This window comes from Electrophorus electricus, chromosome 2 (genome assembly GCF_013358815.1).
Source record: "Electrophorus electricus isolate fEleEle1 chromosome 2, fEleEle1.pri, whole genome shotgun sequence".
Lineage (NCBI taxonomy): Eukaryota > Metazoa > Chordata > Actinopteri > Gymnotiformes > Gymnotidae > Electrophorus > Electrophorus electricus.
This window is the reverse complement of record NC_049536.1, coordinates 4,529,949-4,547,448: the sequence shown is the minus strand read 5'-3', so window position 1 is coordinate 4,547,448 and position 17,500 is coordinate 4,529,949. Positions and strand designations below refer to the sequence as shown.

Genomic DNA, 17,500 nt, shown 5'->3' with positions numbered 1-17,500 from the left:
TCAGGCTGTCCTCCATTTTCTTTTCTCCCTCTTGTACAGACAAATGGCCCAGTGTTTCCTGGCAGATTTGCTGCTTCTGCTTTGATGCTGTGGACATTTATGATGGCTGTTTTCTTGGACAATGGCACACTCGCTGTGAGCTGGGACCAGCCTCTATCCTCTCTCGCCTTGCACATCCGCTGAGGCCAAAATCAATTTTGGTACAAAGGATCAAAAGACAAAAGGAGAGAGGGTCTCTGTGTGAGCGGGGAGGGGGGGGGACCCATTATTTCGGGGGGGGGGGGCTCCTAAGCTCACGTCCACCCCCCCCTCATGTCTGTGGGCTGGACAAACCTTCCCACACCCACAGCTTAGTGCGCAGTGGCAGCAGCAGACCACAGCAATGACGCACGGCCCAGACCCAGCATGGCCGTGAAGGGCGTGCGCCTCTATCTACATCAAAATAAAGACTCGTCTCTTAAGAACAAGACTCGCAGCCAACCGTGGGCTGCTTCATTGCGGGGGCCCCTCCCCAGACCCTGCGGCGTGTGCCACACGGGCTGTGAGTGAGTTAGGATGACGCCTCCTGGGGTTCATGGCTGATATGCTGCTGTAATCAGCTCTTCCCCATCAGCCTTTGGTCTGCAGCCCTTGCCATGATTCCATCTGACATCAGAGAAGTGCACGGAAGACTCCGGGGGGAATCGTGTCCGGCTTTCTGTTAAATTCTTTCAGTAAAGTAAGAGCTTTTTTTTTGGCAGTATCACTTTATTGTTAGTTCATTGCCTCTTATTTCACCAAGTCTGTGCAGAAACAGCAGGGGTCACAGAAGCGGCTGCGTTTGGCCTGATTTTCGGCGCGTTTTAAAAAAAAAAAAAAAAAAAAAAAAAAATTCGAATTTTTTCTGATGCGCCAAACGAGAAAAGATGTGACTTTTTTTTGATTAATACCGCGGAGGGCATACAAAGAGCAGTGAGAACACTCGGCACTGGAGAAACCTGAGCTGCATTTATCTACGCAGCTTTACTGGTACAGGTACAGGCCAGAAGGCCTTCTCCTTTGGGCTTATTGTTATCATATATTTACACAGGTGAGACATTCTTGTCCAAGTTAAGACACTATAAAGGAACATTTCTCCTCAATTGTTACAATTCTGATTAGGACAATCATATGCCAAGACGTGTCCTCTTCAGTAGGTGCGAAAGCAGAGAGCGAAGACGGTGAACCATGACGAGAAGTGCGTACAGCCCATCACCCCACAAATCTCTCCATTCAGTGTCCCGCTTTAAGGCAAGTGTGCGTTTTTACACTACAAAATCATCACCAACAACAGCATTAGCAACAAGACATCAACCAGGAATATTCTCATTCTCCAAGCCTCGCGTTAAGAGAACGGATCATACTTGGATAATCTGGCGAAAGAGTTTGTCAAAGAAGTTCTCGAAGTCAAGGTCAATTCATATTTCATAGGTCCAACGCTATCATTAAGACTTGGCAGACAAGTGAAGTCAAATTTGATTCAGTATTTTGTATGCAGTTCAGATCCTTCATCCTCTTCTTTCCTCAGGCAAGCCACTGATTAGGGATGAAGGCTGGCCCTGATTGCAATCAAACACTTTGTTTCATTATCTTCCTCAGGAAAAGTCAATCAGTTTGGATTTAATAGAAAATGCAGCAATCCAAGGTAGCAAAAAATATACAGGTGACGTACTTCCAACAGAGACAGAGAGAGGCACACCACTGCAGCAACCCAGAATCTGACCATAAGGCAGGTGGTGTCATGGGGCGTGTCCCATGAACGAATCTCCTCCGTCGTCGTAGTCTGGAGGGTCCTGAGGGCCTCGCCGGTGGTCAGGTAACCTGTGGAGTAAAGACAGAGGAAAAACTTTAATCTAAACATGTAAAACTTGCTTGTTCCGAGTGAAACGCTGCACCCTCACACTGCCTGCTGTCTCTGCCCAGTCTGCCTGGGCCGTGGTCTCCACAGCTTCGCCACAGCTGGAGCCTCACATGCTCCCTCCAGCATGTCGTTACAGAGTGGGAAAATGACAACAGGCTTGTGTGTAAACAGACTGTGGCAACCCAAGCCTCCATGCTGTATTGTTTGTTTTCAAAATGACGTGATGAATATGCATGGCGTTGTTTTGCTTGTGACTAATGTGAATGTATGATTGCCTTTGATGAGCATGGTGCTCCCATCATCCAGCCCAACTATTTAAAGAGGAGGGCACATGAAGGCTTTGTCTGGTTTTGGATGTGTAAAATAAAGACAGTGACTCATTAATCAAAAGTAAACTTTGGCAACCCTTTATTTGTCTCAATCTGGCAACCCTTTATTTGTCTCAACCCTTTATTTGTCTCAAGCGGTTAGGTACATCAGAAAAATATTTTAACTCCGCTCATGGCGCTGTTGCCTGGATGCGTCTGTTGATGTTCTGCTGATGTTTACGATATCTAGCTGCTGCAGGATCTTAATGCACACGCATGGCACCTCTTTCCCCATTCAGGATCCAGTGTGGTGCTGAAGTGCTGAGTGAACCAACGCTATTCATAATCTCCAGATGTGAAATGCAAAGAGAGAGCCCTTCCGCACAGCATGTGGAACCAGGGTGAAATAAATATGGATGATGTTTTAAAGTAGGAAGTGTCAGTCTTCATCAGGATCGTTCCACATACAAGTGAAGAAGATGCTCCTCCGTGTGTGTGTGTGTGTGTGCGCACGCGTGCATGCGTAAGTGAAAGAGACTGAAAGCAGTTGTTTCATACAGTCTCCAGAGAGAGACCGACTGAACAGAGTCTGGGTCAGAAATGGGCCAAAATCATCTTTTTTGCATGCAGGACTCCATCATGGGCTGTAATGTATTCATTGCATTAATGATGAAGGCCAGTCACTCCCCCGCCTCCTGGTCCAGATGGCAAAGCCCCAAAAGACAGGAGACCTCCTCTGACTGGCTGATTTCAATGAAGGGACCAATTAGGATACGGTGTCATGGTAACGGAGCATGATGGACAGTTCATCTAGGTGCTCTCATCGGAGGAGAACAGGTTCCTCGGAGGCAGAGGTTAATTTCTAATCACAAGGTTAAAGAGGAATATTCCGTGAGAAGCCCTTATTACTCAACTACGTCTGGCCTTGCCAAAAGAGGCCACCCAGAGCTGGTAAAATGTGAGCTTCTGCCCTTCTCCTTCCCTCTCCCTTCTTTCTTCCTGCCATTTCTCCTCTCCTATGAAGGGAGGAATCCTCTTTCCCAGACTGGATTTGAAGGTGGTGGTCTCACAGCTTCATTTAAGTCTTTGCAATAGGCTCTGCTCTGTAAGTGCATGTGTGGCTGGGTGTGCTCCAGGGTAACAGCCTATAGCTGATCATAGATGAGTGTCTTGATTTCTCGTCTGATGGATCGGCCTGTGGTGGAGTAGTGCTAACAGGTCTCGCATCAGTGCAGACGGCTGGACCCTAATGAGGAAACATGCCTAATGGCTATTGATCTCTGAGGAGACACCCCTACACTAGCTTTCCTACTGACGTTTTAAAGTTTTCTCTCCCTCTCTCTCGTTCTCTCTCTCCTTAATGAGCGTAAATTTGTAGCCTCTAGGAGATGAATTATCACTGCAAACAGCTCAGGGACGCAGAGGTCAGGAGAGCCTGGGGTAGAGGAGGAAAGAGTGAGAGATCTAGTCAGGAGCCGCTAATGAGCCAAGCTTGAGACCAAGCGAGAGACAGAAGGCAAAACAAGCGCTAAGGGGTCTCTTCCAGGCTGCCACAGAGGTCTCAAGTGGAGGGGCCACTCAAGGCATGATGGGTAATTTGACATATCTGACTCAGCATGCCGATTGGCCTAATTGGCTGCTGTCCTATAGGGTTCTCTCTCTGTGATGTGCATTGCCGGGCGTCTCCTCCTTCGTTTGTCCGACAGGCTTTCACTGGAGGTATGTAATGGAGATTTCATTTATTGCATTACTGCAGCTGGATAGCCCAGAGCATTCCCCAGACCCTAATGCTTATTCTGATGCTGAGAAATTTAGACAAGGAATGCTCGCAGGAGAGAGAGAGAGAGAGAGAGAGAGAGAGAGAGAGAGAGAGAGAGAGAGAGAGAGAGAGAGAGAGGGCAAGGAACAAAAGCTAAGGAAGTGCTTTGCATAGTGAGGAAATGCATTCGGCAAGGCCGGTGTAATCTAAAGTGCATGGCAAGCGAAAATAATTGGTTGCAGTTATCTAGCGTTGGAAGAGGAGAGAGGAAGACAGTTTGACTCCAACCTAGTGTCTCCAGTTGAAGGCTCCCGCCGTTGGGTGTGTGTAGTATAGCCTGCAGGGCAGCACTGCACAAATGGACGTGGCCATAACACACTCGTGCTAGTCAGTGTCCCAGGTCACTGGATCAACTACGGTCACAGTATCTTCCCCAACGCAACCGCATTCATCTTGTTCAATGCTGTTTGTTTTTGTCCAGTCCCTCTCAGGCCAGCACAACTATTAAAACAGGAGTGAGAATTCACCCCCCCCCCCCACCATCCCACACGCCACAGGGCTACAGACACACACAGAGGGAGGCAGTGAAAGACTAATGAAACTGTAAAACTTGAGGCTCCATATCTATGCATGCTTCCATCAAACCTTAAGCCTGCTCTTGCTGACATAATTCTTTGTGTGTCCCTCGCTAGCAATTAACCATGATGAAACAAACCCAGAAACGGGCAAGACAGTGACCGAACTGAGAACAAGCCAAAAGAAAGAGAGAGAGAGAAAAAAAAAAAGTGCTCTTGCCAAAAGAATTCAAGGTACTTGTTCACCAAATTCCCCACTGCTACTTCGTCCAAAGCCACAAGGCAGACCCGAAGAGCCTGGGCAAATGGTTCGCACCATGGTTACCCAACACTCTCCATCTCCCGTGCCAAGTTAGTTATCCGGTATTCTCCCAAAGGTTGACCAACCCGTACTGTGTGTGTCGGAATAAATCACCAGCACATCCCCGTCAGCTCAGACTCGGCGTGGAGCCGCTACGTCGCGCTTCTGCCCTGACATCACTGCCACATCGTTCCCAGGCCAGGCGCGCGGCTGCCGCTCCGGCAAGACTCGTTTAAAGAAATGACTGAAAAAGCAATTCAGATAATGCCAAAGCCCTAAGCAGTCAATCTTGCAGAGGCTCATTTAACAAGTTTACAATCACTGTTGTTGCCACTGGGGTAATCGAGGAATCAATTTCAGAGTGAGTCCTCCTGCCTGTGTAGGGACCCGATAATGAATAGCTCATTAATTAAAGTGTGAAAGGGAAAAGTGGGCCAAACGTAGCTTGCCGGAACAAGGGTGTTGCCGGACGGGTGCTGGGGAGGCGTGGCTTTGCGGGTCACGTGGGCGGAGCCGTGACTCCCCCTAAAGGCTGGATGTCGCGGAGACGGGTGGGGTGATAAACAATTACGGCGCCACCGGGGAGCCGAGCTTTCGCTCCCAGTTCCTCCGGAGTCATTAAAGTCCAATTAGTCAGCAATTACGCTTTAATGGATATCCGAAAGCGCAGGGCAAGGAGAGGGGAACATGGGAGAGAGTGCGAGACAAGACTCCGCCGGCGTGATTGAAAGTGTGGATTGTGTCTTGCAGACATCATTGTCTCACCCATGTTCAGTTCTGCACAGATAATGTCATACAGCTGAAAAGGGGGATCGTAATTAGTCGTGCTGTCCTGTAAGGTGGAATGCGGGAGCAAGTCAAGTGTCTAACAGTCAAATCAAAGGGAGGTCGGAGCCTGGTGGGGTCTGTGAAGGGCTTCTCTGCTGGGAATCACCTCGCTGACTGGATATCGCAAAAGTTACTATCAAAGTGAGAGAGCCGTTATTTTTCCAACTTTACTGCTGTATTGGCAGTCTACAGTAGGCCATTCATTAATATACGCTTTTATAATCATTTAGAAGCGACTCCGAGGCCAAGTAATAGTTTAATAAAAATGTACACCAGCTTACGGGGCTTTGGAAGCAAAGCCATTTAAATCTCATGCTAGTTTGGTCTGACACTGTTGCTGAGGAGAGAACAAACCTCAGTCTTCTCCTTTAGTATCGGCCTTGAAATGCATCCAAATGACTACGGCTCAGAAACGCTGCATTTCGCTCCTCAGCAACTAGGAGAGCACCACAGGCCTCCCCCAGCCCGCACCAGGGAGAATCTGCGTATGCAAAAGAGCGAGAACTTTGCATAACGCTGAGGTGTTCAACACCCGACATCCCCGGTTAGTGCGCGTACATTTCTGCAAGCATTTTTTGCTTTCTCCATCTCCGAGCATTTCTGAGTCAGGTAATCAAACTTGGACATGAACTCAGCGGCTGCGCATCGGAACCATTTGGCAGTCCTCAAGGATAGAGCTTACGGCATGAGGAGAAATGACCTATACTGGTGAACTGATTTAGCACGAGCATTCATGTCTGTTTCTATATCCACACGGTGTGGCTGTACTTATGGTTTACCTGAGTAGGTAGGGCTGCTCATTCACCAAATTACTAAATCTAGTACTAAAAGAACCAACCAAGACAGTAGGGACTGTCAAGGAAGTCTTCTGCTGCGCACTGTGTAATCTAAACGTTTCTGGCTGTTGTAAACAGAAGGAACAGGGAGAACTCCGTGGGATTCGGAGAGCACTAAAGCAGGCGAACACTCCAGGCTGTGTGGTTCAGGCACTCCAGTCCAGCTTACAGTAAGCATCTGACGGTCTGCCTGACTAATAAACCTTTATGCGCACTAATGCATCTTTTAAAACGTTGGTCATAAAAGCCAACAAAAATCCTGGAGGTACTATTCCTCGGTGTTACGCGTCGTCAAACACCAACACGGCAGCCAAACCGCCTGTTTTTTTTTAGGGGGGGGGGATTGCATACACTGCCCACAGTCAGTCCCACGCCGTTCACATGGCAAGCCAGACATTGAGTCCAAAGCAGAGAAATAATGGCAGAGGGGGAAAAAAAGATAAAAGACAAAAAAAAGAAAAAAGAAAACTTCCATGTTATACTTGACTTAAAAAAAACAAAACACAGATACAAGTAGGAAAAGGGGGAATGAGAGAGAGAGAGGGAGGGAGAGGGAGAGGGAGGGAGGGAGAGAGAGGGAGGGAGAGAAGGAGACTATAACAATAAAGTCACAATAAAGTCACAGTTAACTATACAAGAGGAAAATGTGAAGGATGGAGAGAGTAAAACGTCTGTGAGTAGGACACTGCATGTTAAAGCACTCTCACTCTCTCCCTGTCTCAGTCTTTCCTGCAAAGGACTTCTGTAATTAAATGCTGCCTGCCTGTGAGCAGTCTCTTGGTTCTATTTGTGTGTGTGTGTGTGTGTGTGAGTGTGTGTGTGTGTGCGCCCCTTCTGAGGGTGCGAATGCTGTTGGTCAGGTGTGAAGTACCCGGCGCTCAGACATCCTGCACATTTCTGTTGCGATGGTGCTGCCGGACTGATGAATTAAGCGTGTCCATGACAACGCTCAGGCCACTCCCCCCAGTTCAGCATGCAGTTATGGCAGTGTCTGTAGTCACCGCCTCTGAGCTGACCGGTGACCCTCCTCCGAAACCTCCTGTAAACCGTCTCTCTACAGCACCTCCGTGTTTACATTCCTGCTCCTTTACAGGAAGCCTGGATCTGCTCACTTATGTAAATACTCGTATGCCTGTAGGCATTTGCGTCTGTGTGTGACCCAGTGCGCATGACGTAGCCGTTCTTTGTGAGCACACGAGAGCGTGTGAGCGAGAGAGTGTGTTGTTGAGGGTGGACCATGTGTGAGAAGTGTGGGAGTGATCCAGCGCTGATGAGCTGCCTCTCAACATGGACACTTCAAACAGAAACACACAGAGAGGGAGAGAGAGAGAGAAAATGAGAGCTAGAGATGATGACAAAATTTGAGAGAAAGTGAGAGAGAAAAATGAGATAGCACATGCAAGAGTAGGAGAGAGAGGGAGGGAGAGAGTTGATAACCTGATTCCTTGTCTTTTATTACGCTCCAGCCCCCCAGCAGCGCTGAGTGTGTATGTGCATGCATAAACTACGCGTTAATGTGCGGCAACAACTGTGTGCCTGTGAGTTCCAGCTACTTTCAATAAATCAGGTGGCTGCTTGTGTGTACAGTCACTATTCTGCTTGTGTAACTCATGTTACGCAAAGCACGTTGCCTGCAAACGACCGTGAAGCCCACCTGGGCGGAGCTGCGTCAGCCTGCGCCTTGGATAGCCCTTATGCCCATTGGCAGGCGTGGGGCTGTTCCAGCTCGGGGCCTCTAGTCTGGAGAAGCGGACTGTAGGTATGCAGGTCTCTGTGACTCGCTCCTTAATGACACCTCGGGCTGAAAGCGCGCGGCTCGAACGCGGCCCTCAGGGGGAGGGAGGAAGCGGCAGACACAAATCAAATCAAGGGATAACAGAATCCCAACGCTGCTTCACTTCCACCGAAACAAAAAGCCGAGGCAATTCTGCTCGGCTCGTCATGGTGCCACATGTTTCGCAGGCCATGGTGCTGAAAGATAACTGCCTCCCCACTCTCCACCACTCGCTCATACCAAGCACTTCGCTTGCACAGATGATGAAGGGCTTCTGTCCCAAACATCCTGTTCCTCTGGAAATCTTGTGTACTTCAATGTGATTTTTACTACCTCTACATTTTTTTACTACAGTACGCTGCAGTTACTCTCTGGAATGTTTTTCAGATATATATATATACAGCTCTGGGAAAAAAATTAAGAGATCACTGTAACATTGCATCTGTACGTGTATGGCAGCCATTCCATTTCAGTGTATGTTGCATTACAACACAGGCACACCTCATTCTACTTAATGAGATACGGATTAGGAGACCACCTGAACCAAGTCTTATTTAACTGGTGTTAAGAGACACTGCCAAGTTTCTAATGAAGCTCCATCAACTGCATCAGTACAGCAGTTGGCAAGCCAGCCAGGAGCATGTACACCCTACCTTGGACCAAGGAGAAGTAAAAAAAAAAAAAAAAAAAGTGAGTGTTTCAGTTTCGACTGACATGTGGTGATGGCTAATAGGATTTGCTACACAGCAAACTTGCGGTTTGCTGTGAGGATTGCGGTGATGCTTGGTTATTTGTAAAGGTTAGCAGTTTTGCATTGTCATTGTTAGACTGCGATTGTTAGACTGTTAAATGAATAACTGTGCAATTAGTCAACTGCGGTCTAGTGGGTTGTCTACGTAAGCGCGTACTGCTGTAGTTGTGCTGCGGTAAAGGTGTAGTTAAGAGACTGTGCAGTCAGGGTCCGGCTGTGCTGTGAGGAAAAGGGAGGGTTGTGCAGTCAGGGACTCGTCTAGAGGGCTAATGGGTGCCTGTAGGTTGGGAATTTGTGTGGGAGGAAACGGTAATGTTGCATTTGATCATGGCTACTGTAGTAAGAGGCTGCGGTGGGGGCTAGCTGTTAGTACAGGCTAATATGATCACTGTGGAGTGATGGCTTAAAACAGAAAGCAAAGTTTGCTCATAGCATAATACAAGTACCGCTGTTGTGGAAAGTGTAGGCTAGTAGTAGCTGAAGGAGAGTTACATTGCCAGGTGTGGCCACTAGGAAAAGTCCTTGGGCAGGGTTTTATAGTGCCAACTAAGACCACTAGGAAAAGTCCTTGGGCAGGGTATTATAGTGCCAACTAAGACCACTAGGAAAAGTCCTTGGGCAGGGTATTATAGTGCCAACTAAGACCACTAGGAAAAGTCCTTGGGCAGGGTTTTATAGTGCCAACTAAGACCACTAGGAAAAGTCCAGAGTGGCAGAGCCATTTTTCACTGAGGTGAGGGCCTAAGCACTCCATGGTGTGGAGGGAAATGTGTCAATTCATCCAATTAATACATTAGAACTCCATCTTTCCATACATTTACTGTAGTCATTGTGGCATTTTCTGCAATGTAAGTGGTACCTTTTGCAACTACACTAGACAAAACATTGTGTACATACAACTATAGGTGATAGCACTTTGTCCTGCATTTTCATTTTATTCTATATATTCTACTGATGGACATATTTTATCTGGCAATACTGTGTTGTGAATTTAGATATGCAGCTCTAAAGTTCACAGTTAAAATTTCCAGGAGTACTTTTGGATTAACAGATAGAGGGGACTATTAAAGGTATAGACATGTTGGCAGATTGGCAATTCCTGCTCTCACTGTACAGAACATTTATCTACATGCTGAGAAATGGTCACTTCTAGCTGCAGATTTGAGCACTGCCCTATCTACCACACCCATGCACTATAGCAAACACTCTGTATTCTCAGCCTTAGACGTATGCAGTGAGTACTGGTCTGTTCCGGTCACACAAGACAGCTAGTTCTGGTTTGCTTTTATTGTAGAGAACAAGCAAAGCACATAAGTCAGGGATTCCGCAACTTGCCGACCCTATTTCATGAAGCTCGAGCAGGTTTTCTAGCAGGTCTCCCTGAGATGGTGTGACATATTGCCCAATACACAGATGCCCATCTCTTCTAGAAATCATGAGTTACAGATTCATAAGTAGTTCTGCAGTGTCTGGATAATAATCTCCCGCCATTCACACTGAATGCAGAATGGAGTTCATTTGAAAGCAATCCTGGAGCATAAACAGAGACACGGGGGTTAAGGGCATGTTTTGTACCCTTAATAAAGTTGCAAGTTGTTGGTGTTCAGATTCCTCCCTGTGTGCTTACTATTCTAGTAGGCACACTGTCAGCCGCCAGATGAGCCTAGTAGGGAAGGTATAAATGCTCATTTTGGAACACACAACAGTATTAAAGTGCTACCACTCCCCTGCACACATCCTCTGGAGGAGAACGCCATCACTGGCACATCACCGGTGTGTGAAACAACCTCGCAAAGACTGACGAGGGGAGCATGCAACCTTTTTTCTTTTAACTGAAGGGAAACAGACTCACAGTTGGGTGATGGGTACACGAGACAGTAAACTAATTATTGATTGACTTACTGACCACACCTAATCAGAAGTGGTTTATTTATAGGTATTAGCGGAATTTGTGAAGCCATGGCAAACAAACACTGACACCGGCTCATGCTCTGCTTTAGGGAGTTGCACATGCCCATCAACCACACAGGCGCATCCTGCCAAGCACAGACGCCTCAATACAAAATGTGTGACTGGTACAGATATTTCACAAGGCTACAGCAAAATCATTAGCAATGATTAATAGAAAGGTACACACTAAGGTTACAGACCCCCTCACTAAATAGATAGGCAGGTTAACGGGCAAAGCTGCTAATCAGGTTGCTGAGACAGGCACCATGTACCAAAACCCAACTCAGACATATGGCTTCCCAAGCTGAAACATGGATGTGCATGGTCCATGGTGGTAAATAAGCTGGGAAGACAAGGGGAGGTCGAGAGGTCCAAGGGAAACAACAATTCAGCCAAGATTGTCATCTGTGTTGCCCTCTAGGTCATGACTGGTCCAGGCACATACAATGTTGGATGAGACAACATTTCTAACATTTCTGATTGTTTGCAAGTTTGCTACATGTAGCCTGATGTAACCCTAGACTGACCTTTAGTGCAATTTCATGATGCTCTAGCAGACGCCATACCAACAAGTCTTGATGCCTTCTTTAAAAAACGCACTCCTCAATAGCAGCCGACAAACTTCAGATACTAAACACCTTATTCTTCCAGGGTTTTTTCCCTAACTCACTAAAAACTGTAGCGGTGAAGCAGTTATTTACAGTTCACTGGGAAAATCACTGAGAATCATTTTTCAAGCAACTCACTGGTTTTCTATCCTTAAATAGCTGTCTAGACAAATTTCAGTCAGTATTTAATCATACTCCTAATACCGAGGCTGCTCTAATTAAGGTAATTAATGACATTTACTTAAAGACAGACTCTTGGAAGGTATCCGTTTTATGCAATCTCTACATCTTTTGGTAGCACAGCCCATATTCTTATAGACATGCTTGAGAAGTGAGTTGGACCCTCAGGAACAGTGCTAAAATGGTTCAGCTCACACCTGCAAGGCAGGGATTACTTATGTTTCTGAAAGATTGCCAGTGAATTGTGGAGTGCCCCAGGGTTCGAGTCTTCAGCTGCTTGTACTTAACTTGCACATGCTTCCTCTTGCCCAAACCTTTCGAAACTTTGGGCCGTCTTACTGCAGCTATGCAGACAACACTTAGCCTTTCCCCCAAACAGCCATGGTCCGCTCGGCTCTCTTTGTAGTGCCTGAAGCACATCACTAACTGGATGGGCCAAAACATTACACAGCTGAATAAAAGAGAATACAGCGATTATTATATTTGACAGCAGCAATGAGAGGAACAAACTGCTTTTGGACTAAAAATCCCCCAAATCTAAAGAGCTATCTTGTAATCTTGGAGTAATAATAGACTCTGATCTCAGTTTTAGCATTCACATCAAATCAGTTACTACAGCAGCATTTTTTCACCGTAGGAACATCAACAAAATCAGAGATTTCCTGATGGAGCCACTTCAACAGAATCTCACCAAGGCTTTTATCTCTAGCGGAGCTGATTATTGCAGTGGCCTCCTAAAGGGTCTCCCAAAAAAGGCAAACACCTTCAGTGGATCCACACTGTAGCTGCTGGAGTTCTCACTAGGAGCAAAAGATGAGAACACATCACCCCATTCCGATATTCCTTAAAGTCAGCTCTGTAGTATGCGTTACTGGTCTATAATTCACTTAACTAATGGTGTAGGACCAGAACATCTATCTGAAATGCTGCAGTGCTATGAAACGGGCAGGCAGAGTTTAGCCATTATGCTGTTTCTAAATGGAACCAGATATTAGAGCCCCAACACTAGAAGTTTTTAACCGAAACCATTCTTTGTGGGCCAGGGTTCTGGCTCAGGTTCAACACTGTTCGCTCAGGTCAGGTAGCACTGCATTTTTGTGCATTTTTATTTCTCTTCATTCTTAATTTATTCTGTCATTATCTTTTATCACAACAATTTGATTTTTTTGCAGTGTATTTTTTTTTATTATATTTTATATTTACATACACACTATTTTAATTTAACTTTTATCTGTCACACTAACCTACTATAACCATCAGAACTCCAATTCCCATTAAGCCTCGGGACTCAACTGGAGATCGGTATCTCCGGAATACTGATCATCACCAGACTGGATTCCCGTCAACGCAGAGGTGTCCTGCAATACCTCATCGACTGGGAGGATTATGGCCCAGACGAGCTGTGCTGGATGCTGTTGCGGGACATCCTAGACCCTGGGTCGAAGGAGGATTTTCATCCCTGGTATCCAGAGAAGCCTGCTCCTTGACAGAGGGGCTATCCCTGGGTGACTCAGTCTGGCTCATGTTCCAGGAGTCAGTGAAACCGTTCTGGATTTCCATGTGCTGTTGCTGTCCAGGCTGAGGAATGTGGTCATCGCGGTTACTCTTCAGAGGTGGGGGAGGGACGCTGTCCTACTCAAGCAATCAGAACTCCAGGTGCCATTATGCCTTGGGAAACCACCAGAGATCAGTATCTCTGGACTCTCATCAATGTACTGTATTTAAGCAGGGCTGTGATACTTCTTCATTGCGAAGTACTGCCTTTGCATGCATACTTTGCATTCTTGGCATTGCTATTCTGCTATTCACTTCGCCTGTTATTTGGATTATGTTTGTTTGTTTTTGCCCTTTAAGTACGATGCCTGTACATTGTTATTCTGTTTACAATGCGCGCTTGTCCCTGACTTTGATTAACAAATCCTTGCCTCATTTTAACAGCTCTGTACGGACGCTGACTTCTGCCTGTTTTCTGATTACATATTGCCATTGTCTCTGTCCAAGTAAATCGATATCAAACACCTTATTCTTTGAGCATCTGAATTCCATTCAACCATTACATTATCGCCATTTTTCACTTTATTTAAATAAACCTTAGTTCATTTTCTGTTTAAATTACCTATATTGAAATTTATTTTTATAAACTATTTGTAACTTGTTCGTTTTTATTTCTGGTAGAAACCTTCCTGAGGTGACAGAGCTTAGGGTGTAATAAGCCATTATCCTTCTCTGTCTTATGTGAAGCACTTTTGAAGTGCCACTGTGTATGAAAAGGCACTATACAAATAAACATGCCTTGCCTTGCCTAAGAATAAGATCTCTACCTAGACCCGTGCAACCTACAATACGTTTGCCAGCAGATTTCATATGTCCATTATTAAAGTGCAGCAGGAAGAAAAATGACCCGGTAATAAGACATCTACACATTAAGGTGGAAGTGCTCCCGTCTGGGTGTAGCACAGCAGCACGTGATGTGGTTATTGACGGGGATAATCCCAAGATACGGCCCACCACGTTAATTTCATACCAATCAATACCGGACAAGACACACATTAGAGGGAGTTATATAAAAAAGAAGCATGATGTGCTCCAGCTCTTAGGGATGTCTCAGCCCCTCCTAGTGGGGAGTGTGCTATTTCCCATGTAACGCCACTTAAACCATACTAAGGAGCAACAATCTTGAACCAAACACTTGACATTAGGTGTTCCTCTAGTTGTCTAGTTGTTTTGCCGTTATGGTGGTCATATATGGCTGGTTGTTTGTCCATGTAACATTAAGGCAAGAAGCGGTAAGAAATCTTGTGTTTGAGGTATAAAACTCATCTGCTAGCTTCCTTTGAGATGTTAAGAGTGGTTATCTGAGTGGTGGGGAGAAAGCCATGTCTGATTGGTGAATTTGATGCTTAACTACCTTTAGTCTCAAGCTTCTGGTATTCAAACTAAGATCCAAAAGTCAACCAACATGAGAGGAACCTTTCAAACCTAGTGATGGACCTAGTAATGAAGATGTTGACTCTGCACTGGACCTACAAGCGCTTGGTTTTCCTGACCACTGGGATAATGGGCCTTGGAGTCATCTGATATGCTTGAGGAAAATACTGCAGTTATCCTCCCCCACTCCCCTGTGTGTATCATGCGGTCTGCTTTTCTGCAAGAGACACACACACCTGAAAGGACTCAAAACCAATAACCATGCAACATCACAAAGTCGGGCTCTTTCAACCTCACTCCTTCAACAATGTTAAACACACAACACGAAATTAAAGAGTTTTCCTGACTGAATGGGAGCATGGCAATCTGAGCCAACTCTAATACATAGAATTTTAAAAGATTCTTTATTCCTCTGTCAAATCCTGTCTGACCCCCAACATCTCCACCATTACCCCATTATTGCATTAAGCCGCTGGTACTTCTATTACCACTGGCTGTCTATTAGTAGATCCTGATGTCATTGCTGAAATGTCCATTCGGTCATATGTAAAAGAGCTACAACAATGATCCATTTGACTGACTGGTTCTAGCTTTTCCAATGGGATTTCTTGTTTTTTTAATTTGTATTCCTTTTTTTAATCTGTATTCAAATGAAACTTTGAATCTATCCAATAAAGGATGGGGAGAGTAAGATAAGGTCTAGAGCTTTTCCTTGCCACAGTCGCAGGTCTTGCTTTTTGAGGTATCAGACATATTAAAATATATTCTCAAATGATTATGAGATATATTAGATACTCTGGATATGCTGTATACAAAATTAGCTAGGATCTCTAGTCACACTGTAACTTCAACTGTGCTGAGTACAGTGTCTCTCCACCAAAACGCGGGACTAAGAGTCGGAATTTCTCCCTGTTCTATTCACAATCAAGCAGTCATCTTATTCCACCATTTGGCAGGAAGACACACTACCGAATGAATCACCGTCAACTGTCTAGACGATCTGGGGTCCCATTTCTCACGTATCCACAGCACCCCCACTTACAACTGCGTAAAAGAGTTAGAGATTGACACAGCGTGTCCTTATATGCCGCTACTGTTCTCTCCATTGGCCAACTGTATTTGCAAGTAAACTACTTCTTCACGAATCTACATGTTGCCGTTGTTTACTGCAAAGTTCCTGAAGTAACTGATGCGGCTAGAATCTGCAACGTAACAGCAGTGCTGTGGAAGACTGGTAGAGAGCATGCCAAAAGGCATGAATGCTGTAACTGAAAATCAGGCTTACTCCACTAAATATTGATTTCTGAACTCTTCATATGTTAAAACATTATTTTAACATAGTGTTAAGAAAATGAATGTGTATTCATTTTCTTTGGATTATTGAAATTCTGCATTTTTAAAAATTAATTGACTAGCTGTCAATTTTCTGCAAATAAATGCTCCAAATGACTATTTCTATTTGCAATTTGGAGAAATATAGTTAGCATCTTATGGAATAAAACAAAAATGTTAATTTTACTCAAACTCATATTAAATAGTAAAAGCGGATAGACTGCTAATTTTGCTGTAGTCTCCAAAGCTACATCTGCTCAGGACTGGACTTCACCTGAAGCACTAACGCAGCTAATGATGAATGGACTACTTAGCAACCAGCAAATAAGGGGTCAAGGCAAGCTGCTCCTTGGTTAGCGCCCATTCCCTGCTTCTATCCAGACTTCACGCCCCAGCTGAAGCTCTCACTCTGTGCTCTGTACACAACTTGCTGGCTCTTGGCAGATGGAGGCTGGAGGGAGAGAGAGAGAGCGCGAGAGAGCGAGAGCGAGAGAGAGAGCACTGCGATACTGCCAAAACTGAGCTTTTAAACACTGCTTCAAGACAGAGTGAGTGGCTATGGTAACGCTCTCTTAGATTAGATGAGATGAGTTATTAATGCTGGCAAACTATGAGATGGGAATGTCGATACACACCTTATGGCACCATAGTGACATGCTTCTAGCCACTTTAACAGTGCACATAAAAATAATACTGCACACAAAGTATAACAAAATTGACCAAGGAAAAAAAGAGCATCTATAAAGTGTGCAAGCATTAAACATATACAGTGGAGCTTGAAAGTCTGTGAACCCTTTAGAAGTGTCTATATTTCTGCATAAATTTGACCTAAAGGTTGTCACAGAAGTCCTAAGAATGGATAAAGAGAACCAAATCAAACAAGTGAGACAAAAAAATATTAGACTTCGTCTTTTGTTTATTGAGGAAAATGGTCCAGTATTACATATCTGCGAGTTGCAAAAATATGTGAACCTTTGCTCTTAGTGTCTGGTATGACCCCATTGTGCAGCAGTGCTCCACTAAACATTATTGGCTTGAAGAGAATTTTAGCCCAATCCTGTAGACAAAACAGCAACTCCCTTACGGTGGGTTTCCTCCCATAAACTGTTCGCATCTGGTCCTTCCACAACATTTCTATTGGATTCAGGTCAGGGCTTTGACATGGCTATTCCAAAAACTTCTTTCTCCTTTAAACATTTTTTGGTAGAACGACTTGCACGCTTGGCGTTTCGTGCACTTGAGCCGGTTCCTTTGTGACCTCGCGGGCTGTTACGTGGCTTGCTCTTGACGTGATCTTTGCTGGTCGACCACTCCTGGGGTGGGTAATAATGGTCTCGGGTTTCCTCCATTTGTACACCGTCTGTCTGACTCTGGATTGGTGGAGTCCAAACTCTTCAGAGATGCTTTTGTAACCTTTTCCAGCCAGATCAGCATCACGACCTTGTCTTCTGAGGTCCTCAGAAATCCCCTTTGCTTGTGCATGATACGCTT

The 17,500-nt window shown here is 45.3% G+C and overlaps 1 protein-coding gene across 5 annotated transcripts in view; it reads right to left on the bottom strand.

Annotated features, from left to right (window-relative positions):
- Positions 1 to 17,500, bottom strand: part of trim44 (tripartite motif containing 44) — a 38,279-nt gene that overhangs the window by 1,613 nt on the left and 19,166 nt on the right. For 4 of the 5 annotated variants that reach the window (XR_004775756.1, XM_035523784.1, XM_027029101.2 and 1 more), the window contains exon 6: positions 1 to 1,839. This exon is cut by the window's left edge. Coding sequence is in view for 3 of the 5 variants with exons in the window: in XM_035523784.1 (XP_035379677.1) it covers positions 1,758 to 1,839 (82 nt within the window). In the remaining 2 variants the exon portion in view is untranslated. The remainder of the gene's footprint in view (positions 1,840 to 17,500) is intronic. The other variant, XR_004775757.1, reaches the window with a different exon arrangement.